The sequence below is a fragment of the Pseudonaja textilis genome, chromosome 4, assembly GCF_049901715.1.
Source record: "Pseudonaja textilis isolate UNSWEBS1 chromosome 4, rPseTex1.2, whole genome shotgun sequence".
Taxonomy (NCBI): Eukaryota; Metazoa; Chordata; class Lepidosauria; order Squamata; family Elapidae; genus Pseudonaja; species Pseudonaja textilis.
The window spans coordinates 53,437,403-53,459,596 of record NC_141993.1 but is presented as its reverse complement, the minus strand read 5'-3'; the positions used below and the strand labels follow the sequence as shown (position 1 = coordinate 53,459,596).

Sequence of the window (22,194 nt, the reverse complement as noted above, 5' to 3'; positions counted from 1 at the left end):
AGATCTATCTATCTCCAGTCAGCTACCTGAGTCTGTCACATAAAATTTGCTTGCAAGCAAACTCATAAAATTTGCTTGCAAGCAAACTCACAAAATTAATACACAACACACCACATATGTAAATATTGAATTTTTTATAAAAAATAACAACTTTTACCCCAAATCAGACAAAGCAGGCAGGCAGATTGAATTGCTCACAGATTTATCCAGAGATCTATCATCCTGCCATTGGCTACCTGCACTGAATAATAGAAGCTTCAGTCCTAAGCAAGGTTCGGCTCTGCTTAAAAGCAGAGCCGAAGAACTAAAGATTATCTAGAAAGCAAGAAATCCAACCGTTTCCTGCTTTCTAGATAATCTAAATCTCCTGGCACAGCAAAACAGTTGATGGTCGGAAAAAGGAAAAATACCACATTAGCAGACAAGTTTGCCAGGTAAGGAGTGAGTGGGCAGAGAGGGTTCCTGCGGGCCATGTGGGCAGCACAGCCTTGTGTTCCTGCACAACCTGGATTAATTACTTTGGGGAGGTGCTCTGGGGGTGCAGACCACCAAAATTTTCTCATGGACCACCAATGGGTTGGCAAACGCTGGTCTAAATCATCATCTATTTCAGGGGTCAGGGAACTTTTTTACCTCTTACCCCCCAAAAAATTTATAAACGCAGACGTTACCCCTCCCGGCCTCTCCCCTCCCCGGCCACCTCAGGCTGCTGACACATAATTTGGAGGTCGAGGCGGGAGGAGGTGCCCTCCCCGCGGCTGGGAAGAAGGCGGGATAGCTCGCTCAGGGAATGAAATGTCACCAGGCTTCCCGAGGGCTTCTGGGAATTTTCTCGGGGCCAAGGCGGCAGTTGCAGGTGCCTCTTCGCTTCCTGTGTGCCTGGCAGTGACGAGAGGCTTCGGGGAGGGAGCCGGGCTGGCTGGCTGGTTGGCAGGCAGGCAGGGCCTGGGGGCGAGGAAGCGGGAAGGGAGGATGATATTTGGGAGCCACGGTGACACAAACTGCGCAGCGGCGTGCGGTCATCTGCAGCGGGAAAGCGTCCCTTTTCCCAAAATGCTCTGCCCTATGCCAGAAGCTCGCCTTCCCCTAAAAAAGGGCGGCGCGGCTCTTGCAGAATCTAGCCTGGAGTCATTTCACCCAGGAAACAAGGGTGGGGTGGAGGGGATAAATTTTTGCCTCAAGGGTGTTTTAATAACTGCTGCTATGCCGATAGTTCCGCCATTGGCCAGCGCAACCTCCTCATTACCCCCAGATTTTCACTTTTACCCCATTTGGGGTAATTTACCCCTGTTCCCTGACCACTGATCTATTTGAAGACTTATTAAATATAATGCAGCATACACACACACACACACAGTGCATTCAGTAAGTTTTCAGACCACCTTCACTTTTGTCAATTTTGTTATGTTGCAGCCTGATTCTACAGTTGTTGAAATTCATTTGTTTCCTCGTTAATCTACTCAGTACCACAGAATTTCAGAAATGGGGGGGAGGAGGTTCTGAACTTTCTGAATGCACTGCAGGTGTGGGTATGTATGTATATACAGTATCTCACGGAAGTGAATACACCCTCTCACATTTTGTAAATATTTAAGTATACCTTTTTATGTGACAACACTGAAGAAATAACACTTGGCTACAATGTAAAGTAGTAAGTATACAGCTTGTATGAAGTGTAAATGTGCTGTCCCCTCAAAATAACGCAATACACAGCCATTAATGTGTAAATCCCTGCCAACAAAAGTGAGTACACCCCAAAGTGATAATGTCCAAATTGAGCCCAAGTAGCCATTTTCCCTCCTTGGTGGCATGTTACTCATTAGTGTTACAAGGTCTCAGGTGTGAAGGGGGAACAGATGTGTTAAATTTGGTGTTATTGCTCTCATTCTCTTATACTGGTCACTGGAAGTTCAACATGGCACCTCATGGCAATGAACTGTGAGGATCTGAAAAAAATGAATTGTTGCTCTACATAAAGATGGCCCAGTCCCATGATGTCAAACCTATGGCATGCGTGCCACAAGTGGCATGCAGAGCCATTTGTGCCTGCATGCAAGCCACAGGCAAACTTACCACACTGCGCATGCGCGTGCCTCACAGCTGATTTTTTTGCTGGTTTCAAGCCTTTTTCGGCCTCCCAGAGGCTTGGAAAAAGCCTCTGCAAGGCTTTTCAGGACGAATAGCCTGTTTCGTCAAACCAGCTAAAAAATCAGCTGTGAGGCGCAGTGTAGGTAAGGGGGTGGTGGTGATGAGATTGCATATGCATGCGCAAGGGGTGTGTGGGGCGCACTGCATTCTTGGTGCTGGCACGCCAGTGCGTGTGCGCTAACACATGCAAAATAATTTGGCACAGGAGCCCAAAAAGGTTAGCCACCACTGGCCTAGGCTATAAGATTGCCAAGACCCTGAAGCTGAGCTGCATCATGATGGCCAAGACCATACAGAGGTTTAACAGGACAGATTCCACTCAGAACACGCCTCGCCATGGTCGATCAAAGAAGTTGAGTGTCCATGCTCAGTGTCATATCCAGAGGTTGGCTTTGGGAAATAGACGTATGAGTGCTGCCAGCATTGCTGCAGAGGTTGAAGGGGTGGGGAGGGAGGTCAGCCTGTCGGCGCTCAGACCATATGCCACACACTGCATCAAATTGGGCTGCAGGGCTGTCATCCCAGAAGGAAGCCTCTTTTAAAGATGATGCACAAGAAAGCCCACAAACGGTTTGCTGCAGACAAGCAGATTTATGGACATGGATTTCTGGAACCATGTCCTGTGGTCCAATGAGACCAAGATAAATTTATTTGGTTCAGATGGTGTCAAATGTGTGTGGCGGCAACCAGGCGAGGAGTACAAAGACAAGTGTGTCTTGCCTACAATCAAGCAGGGTGGTGGGAATGTCATGCTCTGGGGCTGCATGTGTGCTGCTGGCACTGGGGAGCTACAGTTCATTGAGGGAACCACGAATGCCAACATGTACTGTGACATACTGAAGCAAAACATGATACCCTCCCTTCAGGGACTGGGCCGCAGGGCAATATTCCAACATGATAACAACTCCAAACACACTTCCAAAACGACCACTGCCTTGCTAAAGAAGCTGAGGGTAAGGGTAATGGACTGGCCAAGCATGTCTCCAGAACTAAACCCTATTGAACATCTTTGGGGCACCCTGAAGGTGGAGGTGTGCAAAGTCTCTAACATCCACCAGCTCTGTGACATCATCATGGAGGAGTGGAAGAGTACTCCAGTGGCAACCTGTGAAGCTCTGGTGAACTCTATGCCCTAGAAGGGGTAAGGCAATGCTGGAAAATAATGGTGGTCACACACAAAATATTGACACTTTGGGCCCCATTTGGACATTATTGAGTCTGTCATCTGCACCTCTATAACTGTCTGGTTTGGTTCTGCAACTCAACAAGACAGACACAGACTTCAGAGGATAATTAGGACTGCAAAAAATAATTACTACCAACCTGCCTTCCACTGAGGACCTGTATACTGCATGAGTCAAAAAGAGGGCTGTGAAAATATTTACAGACCCCTCACATCCCAACTCCTACCCTCAAAACGACGGTATAGAGCACTGCACACCAGAACAACTAGACACAAGAACAGTTTCCCTCCGAATGTCATCACTCTGCTAAACAAATAATTAACTTAACACTGTCAAACTATTTACTAAGTCTGTATTACTATTAGTATTATTATTAATCCTCCCATCCTTCCCTTTACCCATCTCCTCCCACTTATGACTGTAACCTTGTTGCTTGTATCCTTATGATTTATATGGCCTGCTTCCTCGTATGATTTGATTGCTTATTGTACCCTATGATCACACCTGACCAATAAAGAATTCAATTCAATTCAATTCTCACCTCACTTAGGGGTGTACTCACTTTTGTTGCCAGCAGTTTAGACATTAATGGCTGTGTGTTGCGTTATTTTGAGGGGACGCACATTTACAGTTACACAAGCTGTATACTTACTACTTTACATTGTAGACAAGTGTCATTTCTTCAGTGTTGTCACAAGAAAAGATATACTTAAATATTTACAAAATGTGAGGGGGTGTATTCACTTCTGTGAGATACTGTATATACAAGGCTAGAAAAGAATGAAGAATAAATGTTACTGGTGGTACATTACTTGTACTAAGGTTTTCTTTTCTTTTCCAATTTTAATTGTTTTTGCTTCTTACTCCTTTTCCATATTCAGCATTACAGTTCGTGCCGAAAGGCAATATCTTAATGGATCTTCTGCATAATTTAAGTGCAAAGGACTCCTAAGATCACAATCCTGTCTATAGTCCTTGACTTGCAACCATTTGTTTAGTGACTGTTCAAAGCTACAACGGCACTGAAAAAAAAAGGAATTGTGACACATTTATGACCGTTGCAGCATCTCCATGCTCACATGATGAAAATTCAGATGCTTAGCAGCTGGCTCATATTTATGATGGTTGAAGCGTCCCAGGATCATAAGATCATCTTTTGCGACCTTCTAACAAGCAAAGTCAATAGGAAGCCAGACTCACTTTTCAACAGTTACTAGCTTAACAGCTGCAATGATTCACTTAACAACTGGGGCAAGAAAGATCGTAAATTGGTGCAAAACTCACTTAACAACCATCTCAGTTAGCAACATAAATTTTAGGCTCAATTATGGTCGTAAGTCAAGGACTACCTGTATTGCTTTATTTCTGTCTGAGGAAAGCATTAATGAAATATTTCACTGTGTTGTTAGATATACTGGTTCAAAAACAAATGTTAGCTTAATTTTCAGAAACCATTTGAACCAAATAAAATCATGAATAAGACATATTATTATTTAACATTCTGACTACAACACATAATCTTTAAAGCCACATTTACCTTCAACTCTTTTTTTATGAAGTGGAGGTCGGCCTTTCTTATTCCGGACAGAAGAAGTTTTGCTACTGCTGCTTCCACTATTCACAGACATCCTATCGTCCTCACCACCTGTCACTAATGAATTTCTATAGGAAATCAATGGGAGCCATACATCTTCCCTCCTTTCCATCATTTGTTCTGTTAGGAATTTCTCCAAATACGTGTGACTGGATTGGGTAAGAGAAAGAAAGAGTATAAACAAATGACTAAAATAGCTATCTATACTATAGCTACAATGTAACTTCTATTTTTAAATAGTTACTAGTTCCTTACATCTATAATCTATAGTCCTGATTTAAGAGTTAGATCTGCTCTGATTTTCTAGGGGGCTAACAATATAACTCAATTATTTGTGGATAAAAATATATTCCTCAGACACTACATATTTGGCATTTATTTTCAGAGCTAATACAATAGCAGCTTAGCGAAACATATTAACTTACATAAGAATTGATTGAATAAAACTATTAAATAATCAAGGAAACTGAAATTAAATGGACATGTGTGTATTAAAAGATTTATTGCAGAATAACACTCTAAAGTCTTCAGAACACAATTGCAAAGGACTCTGTTTTAAGACCAAAGAAGTGAAAGCTCCGATATTTTTTTTTAAAAGTCCTCCAGGTCTTTTTTTAACTCAACAAATTAAAAGGGGATAACTGTATGAGAAAATAACTTCACACATATTGCATTGTAGGCTCTCAAAGCACAAACTGAATTTAAATCAGTAAATAGTGTTATGATATAATAAGGAATATCACATATGTTTCTATTTTTTGAGGGGGAGGAGAGGGAATGAAAAATAAATTGCAGAAATTTTACATCTATATTCAGACTAACATGAAAAGTGCTCTGGAAAATACATTTTTCTCAGCAGTCAGACAGTGACTTTATACACTCTTTTCCTTTATGTCTGGAGAAATTATAACAATAGAAATTATAGCAATTATAGTATATAAGTATGGAAGAGAGCTGATGCTTTTATGTTTTGTCTGTTTTTGTTTGTTTGTTAAAAAAACCAATAAAACTGTTTTCAAAAAAAAAAAGAAATTATAGCAAGCACAATTATTTTCTTTAATAATTATTGTTTTATATGTCTCTAGATTTATTTATTTATTATATGTATATGACTGCCCATCTCACAAATGAGTCTGGCCAGCGTACAACAGATTTATTGAATGCTACAAGGCTTGACAAAACCATATGTGAAAATGTTTTTTAAAAAAATACATTTTCTGTCTAAACATCTACAAATGATTTTGTTTTCTTTATAAGATTTTTTTTGTAGCAACTATTTTTGACACAAAGTATACAACACACATAACAGACTAAATATACGCAAAATTCATAATGTAAATAATGTTTTTCTTATGCTAATAACCCCATGTCTTAAGTTCTTTAGCAAAAGGTTTTTTTCTTGCCAATACATATTTATTGGAAAGATGGCTTTTCTCAATGGTGACGTGCTATCTATCAAATGCCCTCTATGTTAAAATATTTATTGGCTATGATGCAATAACTTCAGTGCTAGGATAAATATTTTAAAATTTCCAAGACATGTTAAAAGCCAATGTAGTCTGTTCTGATGTTTTTATGCTTTGTTTTGTTTGAACTTGTTTCCAATTTTAAATTGACTATTTTTATGCCTCCTGCATATTACTCAGAAGTTTTAGGATGATGGTGGATTAAAAAAAAATATTATGCACTTCCATAAACAGATTGGCTTTCTCAGTCTGGTGAAGGAAATTAAGCAAAATAACATGGATTCAACCCAAACACTTGAAGGAACGTTGAAGTCTATTCATGTAATATAATATTTTCCCCCTTTCCCAACTCTTCAGAGCTTAAATTCTTGTCTTCTACACTGAGTACGTGATTATTACAGTGGGGAAGAGAAACTGCTGAAGGAAGCATTCCTACCCATAAATTAACTCAATTTGATTCTACTTCTCATTACAAATATCTATCTCAGAAATGTTAAATTTTCCTATCTGAATGTATATGCTAGACTACAATAAAGTCTACCTCCTCTCTAGTGGCAAAAGATATATAAATGTTCAGAGGATGAAAATTGGAACTTAAAATATGGTAAAACAAACAGTGAGATTTTGCTCTGAAAATATCAGAATTGTATCAATTTAAAAGACAATGATGCCAATAGTTTAAATAAATTTATAAAAATTGAAATTAGATATACTATTAAACCAGACTTTTTACTTCACATACCACTTACAGTCAGCAAAATGTATTACTTACACAGTTTTCTTGTCCTGTCGTAATAATTTAGATGAAAATTCACTAAGTACTTCCAGGAAAGCAAGGTTAGGAGGTGGATATTCCTGTCCTTTTTGATTTTGATATTTAAATGCAAATTCTATGCCATCTCTGTAATGAGATATTTAGAACTAAATAACTGTGTCAAATGTTATAAACTCTATATAAACTTCAAATAAAATATCAGGTGTAATGAAAAAGAAAGGATGATTCAATGCATCACTATCCATATTCAGTATAACATCTTTACGTTTCTTAACATGCTACTATAAAGACCAAGAGAGCTTCAAGATCTGAATGGATTTTTAAATTATATGTCAAAAAGTTAAGATATTATGAAGCAAACAAACAAATGGTTGTTTTCAATATTAGAAATGTGGTGTGACCACAGATTTATAATTCTGGACAAATATCTGTGCTAGGTTTCGCTTGATAAATGGTTTTCCACAGATAGAAATAAACAGACTATTCAACATTATTTTTGTGGTTAAATGGTTAAATTACATGTTTAAATTATTTTCATTTCATATAAAAAAAAATATTTTCATTTCATATAATAAAAATTATTATTCATTTCATATAATATGTATTTTCACTGTATCCTCTTCCTGTTTTTGGTTTTTTCTTTTTAACTTTTTTTTACAACTTTTCTTTTTATACATTAAAACAATTTTAAAGCATTTATTACTTATACTAGAGGTCATACACATAGTGATAAATAATATGTAGTGATTGCTATTTATGAATCATTTCTTCAACTTGCTTAGAAGAAATGTAATGCAATATAGAATGCTGTTAAGAAAATGTGACTAATATTTAAACAATCAACTTTTATAACTATTTATTACAAAAGCCTAATTATTCTCTGAAGTACCAATGCTACCCTTCTCTCTGTCTGTCTGTCTGTCTGTCTGTCTCTCTCTCTCTCTCTCTCACACACACACACACACACACACTCAATAAAACAACCAGACATATTTATACTCTATTTTAAAAAAGGCATTACTTGACTTCAACACATTCATTGTCACTCACTTGTGTAACGTGGCTACGGCTTCTCTCGTCTTTATCTGGTCCAGACCAAAGGTAAGAGCAAAACGACGGGCCAGCTCCTTAATACCACTGACATGGGCAGATGTTCTGTCCAAGTTAGGACCTTGCTCTTGAACAAGCTCATTAAATAGCTGCAGAAAGAACTGAAAGTTCAAATCTTTACAAATATAGTGGCACATTCTCTATCAATATATAGGGCTTCGAGCTGTGGTTTCCAACAGATCTTACAAAAGAAACAAATGAATAATGTAAACTATCTGATAAACTTACCATATATATGTATAGTCTACCCTTTTATATGGAGATTACTATGCAGGGCAGACCATTATAATGTTTGATTGCATTAGCTAATCAAAGCAAAAACTTTAGATTTTAGATTTCTTTTCATCATTAGCTTAATCTTACTCTTTAGCTTTCAGGTATTTTCTCAACATCATTTGTAAAATATGGACATACATTAATGTAAATGCTTATTAAGAAGACTTGGATTGCCTTTGTTTTGTTAGAGGAGCTTCTCTCCCTTTTTTCTCTGATTCAATTATACTCAGCAAAGGGATTTTGTCATACCTAGTCAGAAGTATTTCTGACTTTATCCCCTATGTGAAAGAGTATTAATAACTCTACTTGTAATATCTTTTTTCTCAAATTTCTTTAAAAAAGAAAAAAAATGGGAGATCTTTATCTAAGCTTGCAATGCAACAAGTTTTTAACTCATAACCCTGACCTAAGTACTGTATAATAAAATTACTGAAATTCATACTAATTATGTATACTGAAGATAATAGCTGTAGCACACAGTTTTTCTATTTTAACTGTATTGTATGAATTGTACAGCCTTTTTGTTCACATATATTTTGTCAAAAATGATTAATTAAATTAATGTATTCTGAATGAGAAGAATAAAGTGATTAAGATGCTGGGCTAACATTGGAAAGATCCAGGTTATAGTTTAGTTCTAGGTGATACTGGGCCAGTCTTTCTTAGTCCAGCCTACCTCATGGGGTGGTTGTTATGGAGAAAAATAACAGAATGTTGCCTTGAGCTCCTATAAGGAAGGGGGTGCTATAAATTAACAAATAAATAAAATAATTTTATGATGTAGTCTGGAGCTGATCATAGATGACAATTTTTGACTGTTCCAAATTATCCAAATCAGAGATTCTGTAATAGTTGATAAATATTCATATTAAACTCTATCCTATGGTCACATGATAGCATCAGAATATTCAAATATATGAAAAATGTTATCTGTATAGAAGACACATTTAAGAATTAGTGGGGGCTAAAGATTTTTACCTGTTGTAAACTGAGAATGAGAGTTTTTGCACATTGAATTTTATCGATTTGTCTTGTTTTACTCAATGTCTCCTTAATGATATCGCCATAGTCATTGTAGTACTAAAAGCAAGAAAAGAGCACATTTTAATTAACAATGCATTTAATTTTTATTGATCTTTTTCTTAATCAACCTTTGATGTGGGGTTTTAGATTGTCTTACCTACTGTAATAAATCATCTCTCCTACACTAGAATTAATAAATGCTAATTTTGAATAGTGTTAAGCTGAATAGTTTTATACTGCCAACTGAATTTCTCTTTGTACATAAGGAGAAGATTCCTCCCTACTTAGTTCAGCCTTGAATACTTTATCTTATTTTGTTTGAGAGGATCTCTTCAACACCCAGCAGACTTAAGTAAATGGAGGTTCTTTTAAAAATGCATGCCTAACTTTTCACCAAAATGAAGTTAGCCTTAGAAATACCCATATATTATGGCAAATCTGATTTATTAGGACAAAGTAACAGAGCACAGAATCATACCTTCATGTAATGCTTGAAGATATCGGCTGCTGCATGCATATCTACAATATCATAAATTATAAGTTTGCTAAAGGCAGCCAAAAGGTTCCTTCTCTTGTGTAAAGCTTCGATTTTATTAGCTTCATCTTCTTCATCTCCCTCTAAACAATACATGAAATGAAATACAGTTGCTTTTTAATGTCATTATTTCTCATTTACCTAATTGATACATTCTACAGTTCTCTAAAATATGATGGGATAGTTATGTTGTGATAGTTACTAACTAGCAACAAGAGAAAGTTATTAAAAAATAAAGTACCGGAGTGTTTCTGGTCAAGATTTGATTTGCAGAATTCTTTCTAGATACTCAATTACATTCAGTCTCCCTGCCCCCTTTCCTCCCTTTGCTCCTGAAACTACAGGTAGGCCTCAAGGTACGACTCTTAATGGAGCCTGTCCACTTGATTCATAAGTAAAAAAAAAAATCATCAAATGAATCAGACTCAATTTTACAAATTTTTAAAATCAAATTCATAAACTGAATCAAATGGCTCATTAAATGAATGAAGCTCTGATTTACTATTTCCTTCAATTCATTTATTGATCATTGCCATCGTTAACTGAGGTGAGAGGCTTCCCCCACCACTACCTATCAGCTGTTTTTGGTTCAGATGAGGAACTAAATTGCTTCCAAGCAGGCTTGCAGAGCTCTGTTTGCAGTTGCTTTTTTTTTATTTAAAAAAAAAACCATTTGCTGCTAGTCAGCTCAAACTTCTTCAGACAGCTGCCCAGAAGGGGGTGAGGCGGTAATTTACAGAACTCTCTGATTGCAGTTACTTTAAAAAAAACACTTGCCAACTAATTAGCTTAAGAGTCTCTAGCCAGGTACTCAGAGGGAGATGTGGGGAGGGACTTACACAACTGTGATTTTCTGTAGTTGAAAGAACTTATTAAAAAAGCTGGGTTTTTTTTCCTAACCATATTTATAAGTACACATCAACATAACTAATACATGCCCATGCTCTGATTCTCATCATCTTGGTCAATGAAGACATGATCCATTACAAAGTTAAGGAGTTCAGTCTGGAGCCCCGAATCTGGATTAAACACCAAAGGTTGAAGACCCTCTCTGCCTCCACTCATCAGCTGATGGCTAAAAATCATCAAGAGATCACAGAGCAACATAAAAGCCTGAAATACAAAAAACAATTTAATCAATTATGTTACAGATGTCAAAAAAGGCTCAGGTATATGACATTCTAATGTAAACCTGTATGTGTTTAAGTTTTTACAATCTAAGAATTTTAGGAAGTTATGGATAATTTGTAGGTTGTGCATAGTTGAACTCTCCTCTGTTAGGTGCAGACAACTGGACTGGTGAGGCTGGGTGTCAGGAGGTCCAGAATATTGCAGCATTTTCAAATAGCTTCTGGAATGTCAGAGAGCCAAAGCTATTAATTGGTTTGGAGGAGGTGAGAACTGGTTTGCTCTATGAATTGGAAGCTGCTGCTTTTGTCACAGGAGCAGAAGCTTTGGATGAGGCAGCCTTGTAAGTGGCTTATCGGCTGTTTGATGATGGCCTCTGCCTGTCATCTGCTGAGGATTTTTTTGCAATGCTGCAGCAGCAGCAATTCTGGCCTGTTTCTCCTAAGCAGCAATTACAGTGACAATGATAGTGAGGAATGGGCTAGGACTGCACTTCTGGGTTGTTGAGGCAGGATATTATAGGAGCTGGATGAGGCTTTACCTGGTTTTTCAAAGGATCTTGTGATAGTATGTGGGAATGGCCTTGAGAGATAGAGAGTCTGCAGCCTAGGAAATATTCTGATAAGAGGAAGCTTAATCAACAGGTCAGGGGAAAACATGAGACATGTTACAGAAGAGACCCTCCCTTATTTTCCAGAAAGTGGAGGGGAGAAATACTTTCAGTCTTGCAAGATTGAAGTTAATGCTTCAGGGTAGTCAGGACAAGAAGTGCAACCAGGAACATTAATATTATCTTTATCATAACTCGAAAACTCAAGACAACTTGATGCCCTAATCACTAGACCAAACTGGCTTTTGCAACACTGAATTGAATCTTATGAAAGTATTTCTTCCCTTTTCTCTAAGAAAACAGTGGTTGGATTTACAGTTGAGGTCCCCAGGCTTATGGAACTGATAGACTTCAATTTGCCCTCCTTGGGCAGAGATTTGGAGGCAGTTTGGGAATTCGTGGCTCACAAATTATCTCTAGCCTGACTCATAGAGCAGCCCATATATTAGACCTGGATTTTATTTTGGGACAGTTGCAATGTGATCTGAAGCTGGAGGATGTTACAATCAGTCTGCTGCCATGGATGAATCACTCTCTGTTGGCTATTGATTATTTGATGACACACTTTCCCATAGGGAGTCTGCCCAGTCTTCCCCTAATTACTTAATGGCCCCCACTGGAACCATGTGGTTATTTCTGGGGCTGAGGCTTTAAATGCCACTTGGAATGAGAAGGCAACTTGGCCTCAGATTAAATCATATCTATATCTGTTAAATGAAAAGAATTACATGGATATTATAGGTAATCCTCAGATTGAGGCCATTCATTATTTCAATGACTGTTCAAATTTACAGTGGTGCTAAAAAATTGATGTATGACTGGCTTTCAAAGTTCCAGTTATTGAAGCACTCTCAATCAGATGATTGTCATCCAAGCATTTGTGTGACTGGATATTCCACATGGATCCACAGTCACACGTTCACTATTTAAGAAAGCCAATGGGAAAGCTAATGAGGATGGTTGCAAGTTGTTTCAGTAAGTCAGTACTTTTTCTCCTGCCCTCAAAACATGAAGCCTTTGCTGGCCTTCACGGGGCCTTCCTTGGTCTCTCATAATTTGTGTATGGCCTGCACTGGCCCTCCCCTGCCTCCTACAGCTTGCATGTGAACTGCACCAGTTCTCCCCAACCTCCTGGATGGATTCTACTGGCTCTCTCCTGGCCACCCACACAACACCCCTTACCTGAGACTCTTGCCTCTTTCTTTTTAGGGAACCAATGAGTCTTGGGATTACAACAAAAACCAGGACTACAATTGCTAACTGATATGATCAAGCAACATCATGCTTTACAACTGCATTGGTTAATGACAACAATCCTGGCCCAAATTACTGTCGTAACCTAAGGACTATCTGTATTGTAATTAATATAGCTCTTAATCTCATGTCAAGATTTATACTAAAATGATTATTGGTGTCTTTAAATATTATTGGATGTTAACAATGATTTGTTTAATGATTATATACTGTAATGTATTGAATAACTTAAAACTATTTAATGAAACATAGAAAAATGTAACCAAATTCTATGAGGCTTGCAAATCTATATAAGCATACTATGTTTTATTTTTATTTTTTGACTTTTTCGTTCATGTCTTTTTTCTCAAAAATACTTTAAAAAATGTAATGTTAAAAAATAGGGACACTGATGATTCTATTATTAAATTAAAGGATCTTGACCTATATGTTACATCCTGTACTAATATTTCCAGAAATAATTCTTGTAGTCTGGACCAAAATTAAAATCAGTAAAAGATAAATTACTGAATTCATTACACCGTAACCAGCTTCTTGGGATTCCTTTTCCTTTCCCAGAGAGGTTACTGGGACCAAGAAATGTCTAGGAAAAGAAGCAAGTCTATTTGCTTTTTTATACTTTTTATTATACTGTCATGCAATAGATATCAGGAATAAAATATAGGAAAACTAATATGAAAGCATAATTAGAAATAAACTTTGGAACTCTATTGACCCAATATCTAGCCAGACATAAATTTTAATTAACAATGAAATCATATTAATTGTATGGCTAATTATATCTAATTACATCTTCATAAAAGACTCCCAGAATAGGCAAAATTAAATTAGAAGAAATATTAAAAATTTACAAATTATTCAAATTGATCAAGAAGGTTAGTATTTAATTTTTGTAGGAAGTAAGATATATATAACAGTTTCTAAAATACTGTCATCATTGTTTTATGTGTTTATCTGTTTTTTTTGTTACCTGCTCTTTTACTGGAGTGTTGACATTTGACAGACACTGTTGGCAGACAGCCAGAAATGATTTGACTGTTTTCCTTAATATCAATAAATCTTCCTAGAGGAAACATATGAACAATTATCCAATTTTCAGTATCAATCAACATTTTCAGGAAAAAAATATTCAGAACAGAGAGAGAAAAAATACAGTGGAATAATAGCTGCAGATGGCGCCTCTAAATTGGCTCACAATATCACAATTTAAATAATGAAATCCAAGAATAAAATAAAGACCCACAGTAAGAAGATTTGGAAAGTGATGTGACAGAGTTATTGCAATACATAGTTTTAAAGTTGTGTCTCACTGCCTAACAAGGGAATGTTTAAGATATTTTTTTCTATTACAAAGTGATAATACCAAGAGAAAGAATATACCAAGAAGAAATAAAATAAAATAGACACATAAACCTAAATAATATACTATTAATATAAATCACCACAATAAATCACTTATTCATATAATCAATAACAATTTATCAAAATATACATAAAGGATATAAAAGAGATACCATGCCCAAAAATGTATTGTGCCCATTTTTAATTAGTAGAAAAATAATTTCAAAACTAGACACATTAAATATTTCTGAATCAAGACTATGATATCTGGTTAACAGTACTTTTCTAACCTCTCAGTATAACTCTTTTGGTGAATTTACATGCCCAATATAAACAATCTTTTTCAAAAACAGTTCATTAACAACTTTTACTTGAAAAGTCTATCTATATATTTATCATATATCTTACAATATAGTTCCAAAATGAAACCAAAACCAGACATGATCAAATCATATTATTCAATGTACAGGTAATCCTCAACTAATATTGTTGGTAATTGTTCAAAGTTATGATAGTGCTGAAAAAATGGACTTATGACTGATCCCCAAAGTTATGGCCATTGGTGTATCCCCATAGTCATGTAATCAAAACTTGGGCACTTGGCAGCCTGCCCAGACTATCTTTCCCCATCTCTGCTCTTTCTGGTGACCTACCAGAAAACATCAAAAGGGAGGGGGGGAGTAAACATACAGGTATCCCTCAACTTAGAGCCATTTATTTATTGACTGTTTAAAGTTGCAACAGCATTGAAAAAAGTGACTTATAATCAGTGTTCACAACTATAGTCATTGTAGTGATCCTCCAATCACATGATTTGGGTGGTTGGAAACTGGCTCTCGTTTCCTATAGTAGCAGAGTCCTAGGGTCACATGACTGCCATTTGCAATTTTCTCAGCTGGCTTTTAACAAGCTAAGTCAATAGGGAAGCCAGCAGGGAAGGTCACAAATCATGTGATGTTTTACTTCATGACAATTGAGGCTAAAAGGTCATAAAATCAGGTATGGTCAGTGAGTGCACCACTTAACAAATTTTCTGGTCCCAATTGTGGTCACACATCAAAGACTTTCAACAAAGATTTTCAACAATATCTAGTAAATCAGTAGTAGCATTTCAGAAAACAGAATGGATTTTTTGAGTATAGAATAATAGGGAAAAACAATGTATCTGGAAAAAAGATTTCCAGGCATTCTTCTATTCTAGTTATGTTAATAATAGCTGATTAATAATAATAGCTATTGTGCAATAGCTAAGAACAGATATACAAGTGCACATATGCAGGTCAGATGCAGAAAAATAAGTTTTCCTTTGTATGTAAGTGGGAACTAAGAAGCTAGACATGAGGGTTGTAATCTTACAGCAGGCTTAAGTGGAAACACATTAATACATCAGTTAAAATTCAAGAAAAATCCCAGCTCAAATTATATAGAATAGTAATTCTCAACTGGAGCCATATGACCCTTGCAAGTTCTAAGTTATTTCAAGGAAGCCACAGGTGAAAAACATATAACATATGCTTAGAGGGTCACTGAAAATCAAAATGTATTACAGGTAGTCCTCGACTTACAGCCACATTTGAGACCAATGTTTCTGATGCTAAGCAACATGGTTGTTAAGTGAGTCACTGCAGTTATTAAGTGAATCATGCAGTCATTGAGTGAATCAAACTTCCCTCATTCACTTTACTTGTTGGAAGCTGACTTGGAAGTTGCAAATGGCCATGTGATCCCAGAATGCTGCAACTGTTGTAAAATACATACTGGTTACCAAGCACCCAAAATTTGATCATGTGACCATGGGAATGCTGCGACAGTTCCAAGTGATCATAAGTCACTTTTTTCAGTGCTGTTGTAACTTTGAACAGTTGATTGTAAATTGAGCATTACCTGTATACAATAAATATTGTCTTGTTGATGCCAGAAGTAGGGCATTTATGAAAGAATGTAAGGACAATCATCTCAACTATCTCCCAGTGTTAGAAGTACTGTGATCCATAGTATCTTACTTTTGAAGGAGATCCTTCTGTAATTTTTACCAGCTGCCAGAGAATAGAATAATGGGAACACTGAAGAGCCTGAACCACTATCTGAAACAAAATTCACAGCAGACAAATAAGTATGAAGTTTATACAGTTTGCAGCAATTATGAAACAACGTATTTAGAGGATTTTAAGACTGCAAAGGACCAGTTTATTAATTCTTGAGGAGGAAAAATAGTAGCTACAATCAACTGAAATTTCAATTGCATAGTTTAAAGCCAGGAAAGCTCAAATAAAAGCCTGAGCATCTCAAATAAAAATATATAAGGTGTGGTTTAAAGTAGCACGTTCCAAACTTGAAGCTATTTATTTTGATAGCATGCATCTAGTTTGTTACAGCACATTAAAATGAAACATATGAAACTGATGTTTTGCTTAACAGCATGACCGTTTCTCTTTGCTTTGATTTTTATCCTTATTTTTGAAATTTAAAAAAATCTTTAAAAATAAAAAGAGTCAAGAAACCTTATCAGTTGCCAAGGACACTGTGTATAAGCACCAAGGTGCTAATGAAACTTATACTGTTTTCCATGGATTAAAGTAGTCACACTTCTATTTAGCAATAAAGGAAATTTGAAGGGCTAAGGGCCACATTTTATCATTTAGCCTAACCCACTCGTACAACAGTTGTGAAGGTAAAATTATGGAAGATAAAAAAAAAAAACTTTATACTTTTGCACTCCTCAAATGAAAATAGGATATGAATGCAAAGAGTGTTAATTAAAAACATCTCACCTTTATTAATTTTATAAATAACTCAAAGCAGTGAACATACCTAATACTCCTTCCTCCTCCTATTTTCCACACAACAACCCTGTGAAGTGGTTTGGGCTGAGACAGAGAGAGAGAGAAAGAGTGGGTGGCTCAAAGTCACCCAGCTGGCTTTTATGCCTAACATGGGACTAGAATGCACAGTCTCCTGGTTTCTAGCCTGGTGCCTTAATCGCTTAAGTCCAACTCAATTTAACGGACTTTTGGTAGTCACGAAATTCATTCATTCATTCATCCATTCGACCATTCATTCATTCATCTGCCTAGCCATCTCAATTGTCAAAGCAACTTCAATAGTATTGTAGTACTACAGTATTAAAATAACACTAAAAAGATGAAAAGTAGCAATATAAGAAAATTACATATGGTGCTTTATCGGGGAACAGCCAAATCCATTTCATATAGTATTATATGAATAAAGCAGCACACATTAGTTATTATTTACCTGTTCTGGCATAGCTCCATGTTCAATTCCAGTCCTCAATAACCTGTAGCAGTTACTGAACAAATCCCATTTTGTAAGATCATGAGCGCTTCGAGAGAAATTAAAAATGCATTAAATAAACAAACAAACATGTAAAGATTGAACAAATGCAGTAATAAAATTGCTGTTATAATTAGGAGTTAAGTACAACATATAAACTATATGATTTCTTAAGCTATGGAGTTTCTTCCCTACATCTTGCATAAAGTAGCTGTTCCTTTATTTACAAACACACACACAGATTATCTCTACCTCTGTATTTAGTCTAACAATAGAAACCTTCCAATCTTGCTTAATTTTTTGCTTATGTTTTAATGGCAGTATAAATGACTGACAATATTTAAATAACTATAAAACCTCATAAAGCCACATACTTGTGAAATGATGTTAATCTCTTTAAAGTAGAAAGAACATTGTATACATCATCATCATCAGCTTCTTCTCCCTGGAAACAGAACAAACAGGATCATGGGCTGAGCAATGTTCATATTAACTTATGTTTAAGAGTGTAGATAGATTCCTATCTATGTATAGCAATGGCTGCTGAGAATTTGTATAAATTTGTATTTCAGAAACTAAATTCAAGAGTTTACAAAATCTCAAACTGATTCTCAAATCCCTGCCTTGCTGGAGAAGTGACTTAGTGTGACACCTTGCAATTTTTAAAAAAATTTCACCAAAGCTACCCTTTCCAAGTATTCCAATATCCTAGCATTACACAGATCCTAATGATCAACAGGATTTATGAACTACATATCTGATATATACATACCTTCATGATTCAGCACTGAACCACAAGTAAGGTTTTCCTAGGTATTGTTATATGACTGACCAATTTAAATATAGATTTGATCTGCCTAATATAGGTATATATATGAAAAAAATGGTATATGCATGACAGGAATTAAGAAATTAGATAATATATGACAATACATGCATGCATGACTAATGGTTCTAGAAAATAAATTCTCATTTTAATTCTGAGGTGCACAAGTGAACTTTCTGCTTTTGAAAAAAAAAAAGAAAATAATTTGTATCAAGTGCTGAGTAACCTCAGGAATTATTGAAATATTGAAGAAAATAAGTTGAATATTAATACTAAAATTGAGGACTACTGATTAAAATTGACTTATAAAAGAAATATGGGCTTGTTTGGAAGATTATGTATATTGTTGGAGATAAGTTGCAGTTTTAACATAATACTTTTATATTCTTGGTCCACTTATAATATTGTGCTGATAGATATAAATTAAATAAATTAAATAAATAATTTAGTATATAATTTAAATTATATACGTATTCCTATTTCACGAGTAGATATTTACAAAAAGTATGTATTTACAAGTTAATTGAATTCTAATTCTGAAATAAAAGCTCATGTTACATGAATCTTACTCTCTCCAAATAAAGGGGTTCTATGTACAGGTAACCTTCATTTCATGACCATTCATTTAGCAACTGTTCAAAGTTACAACGGCGCTGAAAAATGACTTAATGACTGCTTCACATCCCCAGTTACATGAACATGATTTGGGTACTTGGCAACCGTTAGACATTTATGATAGTCACAGCATCCTACAGTCATGTGACCGCCATTTGCAACCTTGCCAGCTGGCTTCTGAGAAGAAAGTCAATAGGGAAGCCTGAAGGTCACAAGCAGTGATCAGATGTCTCTTATAACATGGCTGATTCGCTTAACAACTGCAGCAAAAAAAGTTGTAAAATCAGGTGCAGTCATGTGATGCCACACTTAACAATCACTGCTTAATAACAATTTTTCCTATCCCTCTTATAGTCGTATATTGAAAATAATAGAAACTATCCAAAATTGAAACAAAGTATCTATTAGAAATATGGTCAGAGTTCTTGCCTATACAGATGGTTTCTCTTCCACTTTCAAATGTAATGGAAGCAATAACTATTTGAGGAACTATTTTCCTTATCCCACCTCATTTTAGAATCACAATATCATGAACAGCAATAGCACTTAGGCTTATATATCACTTCATAGTGCTTTACAATACTCTGAACATTTTACAAGAGTCAGTATATTGCCTCCAACAATGGATTCTAATTTTACTGACTTTGAAAGGATGGAAGGCTGAGTCAACCTTGAGCCGGTCAGGATCGAACTCCTGGCAGTGGGCAGAGTTAGCCTGCAATACTGCATTTTAATCACAGTTCCATCACAGCCAATTGTCAGAAACTAAATTCCTTGCATCACCTCACTTTATAATCACAATATCTTTAAACAGAAAAGGATCTTTCTATTGTTCTCCGTGATAAACATATTCATGTGGTTTTCCACCCACCTCTGTCTAGGCCTCTTATATACCATCAATACAATAGAAATTTAGTTCTCATTTGATGTTCTGGGATGCAAACAAAAAAAAATTAAAAATTAAAATAATGTTCTGGTACTAATGTGTAGGCAGATATTTTACTCTAAGGTAAACAGGATACAAGCAAACCTCATTTAATAGATCCTCCACAGAATGGTTGAATCGATCCACAAATTCATCAATGAGCTGGCTGTGAGCTATGTCAACCCTATTCTGAATAGTATATTCTTCACTGCACAGAATGCTGTATGTTTTACTGCAGGCTTCAAGAACATCTGATTCCACATGCTTCTCTACAACAAATTTAATCTGTTTCAACAAAGCATCCAAATGCTGTGGAACAAAGAGAAATTTTGGTCATTTCTTGAAGCAATTACCCTAACAAACATGAAAATAGAGCACAGAAATGTAAAATTCCAAATAATTACAAAACCTTCAACATAACTTAGCATTATTCAGATTACTTCTCCATTTTGGTGTACTATACCTTCTCCATTCTTCCTGTGCTGTAAATTTCTAAGTCAAAATATTGAGGAATTTGAAGAAGATTTGCCACCTTCTCTGCATCAGCAGAATACTAGTAATAGGGAAAAAAAGAAAATTAATACAGAAATTAGAAAGAGAGTCATATAACTATTACTGCTGAATCACATTCTATTGACATACCTTTGATAGGAGCATGGGAAGTGCAATAATAAAGTGTTCTGTTAGCTTGTTCCGGTCATCTATCTGAGTTTTTCTTTCTTTTGCTGTTAAAACCTGAAAAATAGGGGGACTATCACATCATAAACCGTTGTAATATAAATATTGCCAATCAAAATACAAATTGTGCCTTCTTTATACAGCAGTCTAATTAATCTCCAAATTAATATGCTGGTTTTTTAATAGGATACTATTATTATAACCCAAATTGAAAGTAAAATTTTCCCACTGAGAATGCTGCAATAAGAAAGAATATAAGTAGTCCTCAGTTGACAATAATTGGATGGGCAATTCCATCACCAACTGATATCATAAAGTGTGATATCATGTGAGAACTCTGTTTTTATGATGGCAGTTATGGTGACAGTCATTAAGCAAATCCTATGCAGCTGTTAAGAGTGACGTCAGGTTTCCGCCATTTATGACCTTCTGCCAGTTTTGCCATTGACTTTACTTGCTGGAATCCAGCAGTGAAGTTTACAAATGACAATCACATGACCAAGGGACACTACAATTATCATAACTGTGAGCCAATTGCCAAACTCACAAATTGTGATAGCATGACTGTTGGGATTCTGTTATATCTGCAACTTTGTGAAGTACTGGTAGTTAGAAGCCTCCTTATTTAACACCGTTGTTAATTTGAACAGTAATTGAATTGATGGTTATTTAAAGTATTTAACATCTTTGACAGATTTTCTATCATCTTAAGCCATTTTGTTACAAGGATGTGTGTCTCCCAAAAGTCCTTTAAGTATATCTCCAAATGTTTGAGATGTGCAACTCCACATTCTCATTATGAGTGTTCATCAAGGCAAACATTTTATGTTCTGGACATGATTACAAAAAACATCTGAATTGTCACTATTTTAGAAAACAATCCCAATAATTTGCATGTTATTAAAAAAACTCATTAAAAATAGAATATTGAACTCAAATATCATTTGTGATAAATGTTTACCAATCATTTTTCCCTATTGAGATATTATTTAAAATCACTGAAAAAACATGTGTACAAAAAGGTCAAAGAGAAAAGTTTAAAAACAAAACAAAACCCAACTTACTCTCTTGCCAGTTCCTCTGCCCACTGGAGGGTGTGCTTCTGCAGCTTGTCGAATTGTACATACCATTAATTCTATAAGTGCACTTTCCTGACGATCAGACATTGCTACAGAGATAAAGCATATAGATGGACTAATGAAATGTACAACTAATCTTTGCAAATAATGCTACGTTTGGCTCAATATCCTGAACAACAGGACATTTTATCTTCTAAAACCTGTAGCAGTAATAGTAGCAATACCAATTATATCACTAAAAATAAGAAAACCACATTTTTTTTTAAAAAAGTAACTGTTTCAAGTCACTAAAGCACTGAATACAGTGACTTCACATTTATAACTGTCACGATTTCA

The 22,194-nt window shown here is 35.8% G+C and overlaps 1 protein-coding gene across 3 annotated transcripts in view; it reads right to left on the bottom strand.

The window, feature by feature from the left end:
- The window catches only part of STAG1 (STAG1 cohesin complex component), a 189,393-nt gene that overhangs the window by 12,388 nt on the left and 154,811 nt on the right, over positions 1 to 22,194 (bottom strand). For all 3 annotated transcript variants that reach the window (XM_087933066.1, XM_026701353.2, XM_087933067.1), the window contains 14 exons: positions 21,844 to 21,947; positions 20,744 to 20,836; positions 20,565 to 20,654; positions 20,207 to 20,410; positions 18,110 to 18,180; positions 17,697 to 17,784; positions 16,448 to 16,528; positions 14,074 to 14,166; positions 11,050 to 11,224; positions 10,055 to 10,194; positions 9,532 to 9,633; positions 8,218 to 8,366; positions 7,165 to 7,293; positions 4,870 to 5,075 (listed from right to left, as the gene is read on the bottom strand). In XM_087933066.1, coding sequence (XP_087789192.1) covers positions 4,870 to 5,075; positions 7,165 to 7,293; positions 8,218 to 8,366; positions 9,532 to 9,633; positions 10,055 to 10,194; positions 11,050 to 11,224; positions 14,074 to 14,166; positions 16,448 to 16,528; positions 17,697 to 17,784; positions 18,110 to 18,180; positions 20,207 to 20,410; positions 20,565 to 20,654; positions 20,744 to 20,836; positions 21,844 to 21,947 — 1,725 coding nt within the window. The remainder of the gene's footprint in view (positions 1 to 4,869; positions 5,076 to 7,164; positions 7,294 to 8,217; positions 8,367 to 9,531; positions 9,634 to 10,054; positions 10,195 to 11,049; positions 11,225 to 14,073; positions 14,167 to 16,447; positions 16,529 to 17,696; positions 17,785 to 18,109; positions 18,181 to 20,206; positions 20,411 to 20,564; positions 20,655 to 20,743; positions 20,837 to 21,843; positions 21,948 to 22,194) is intronic.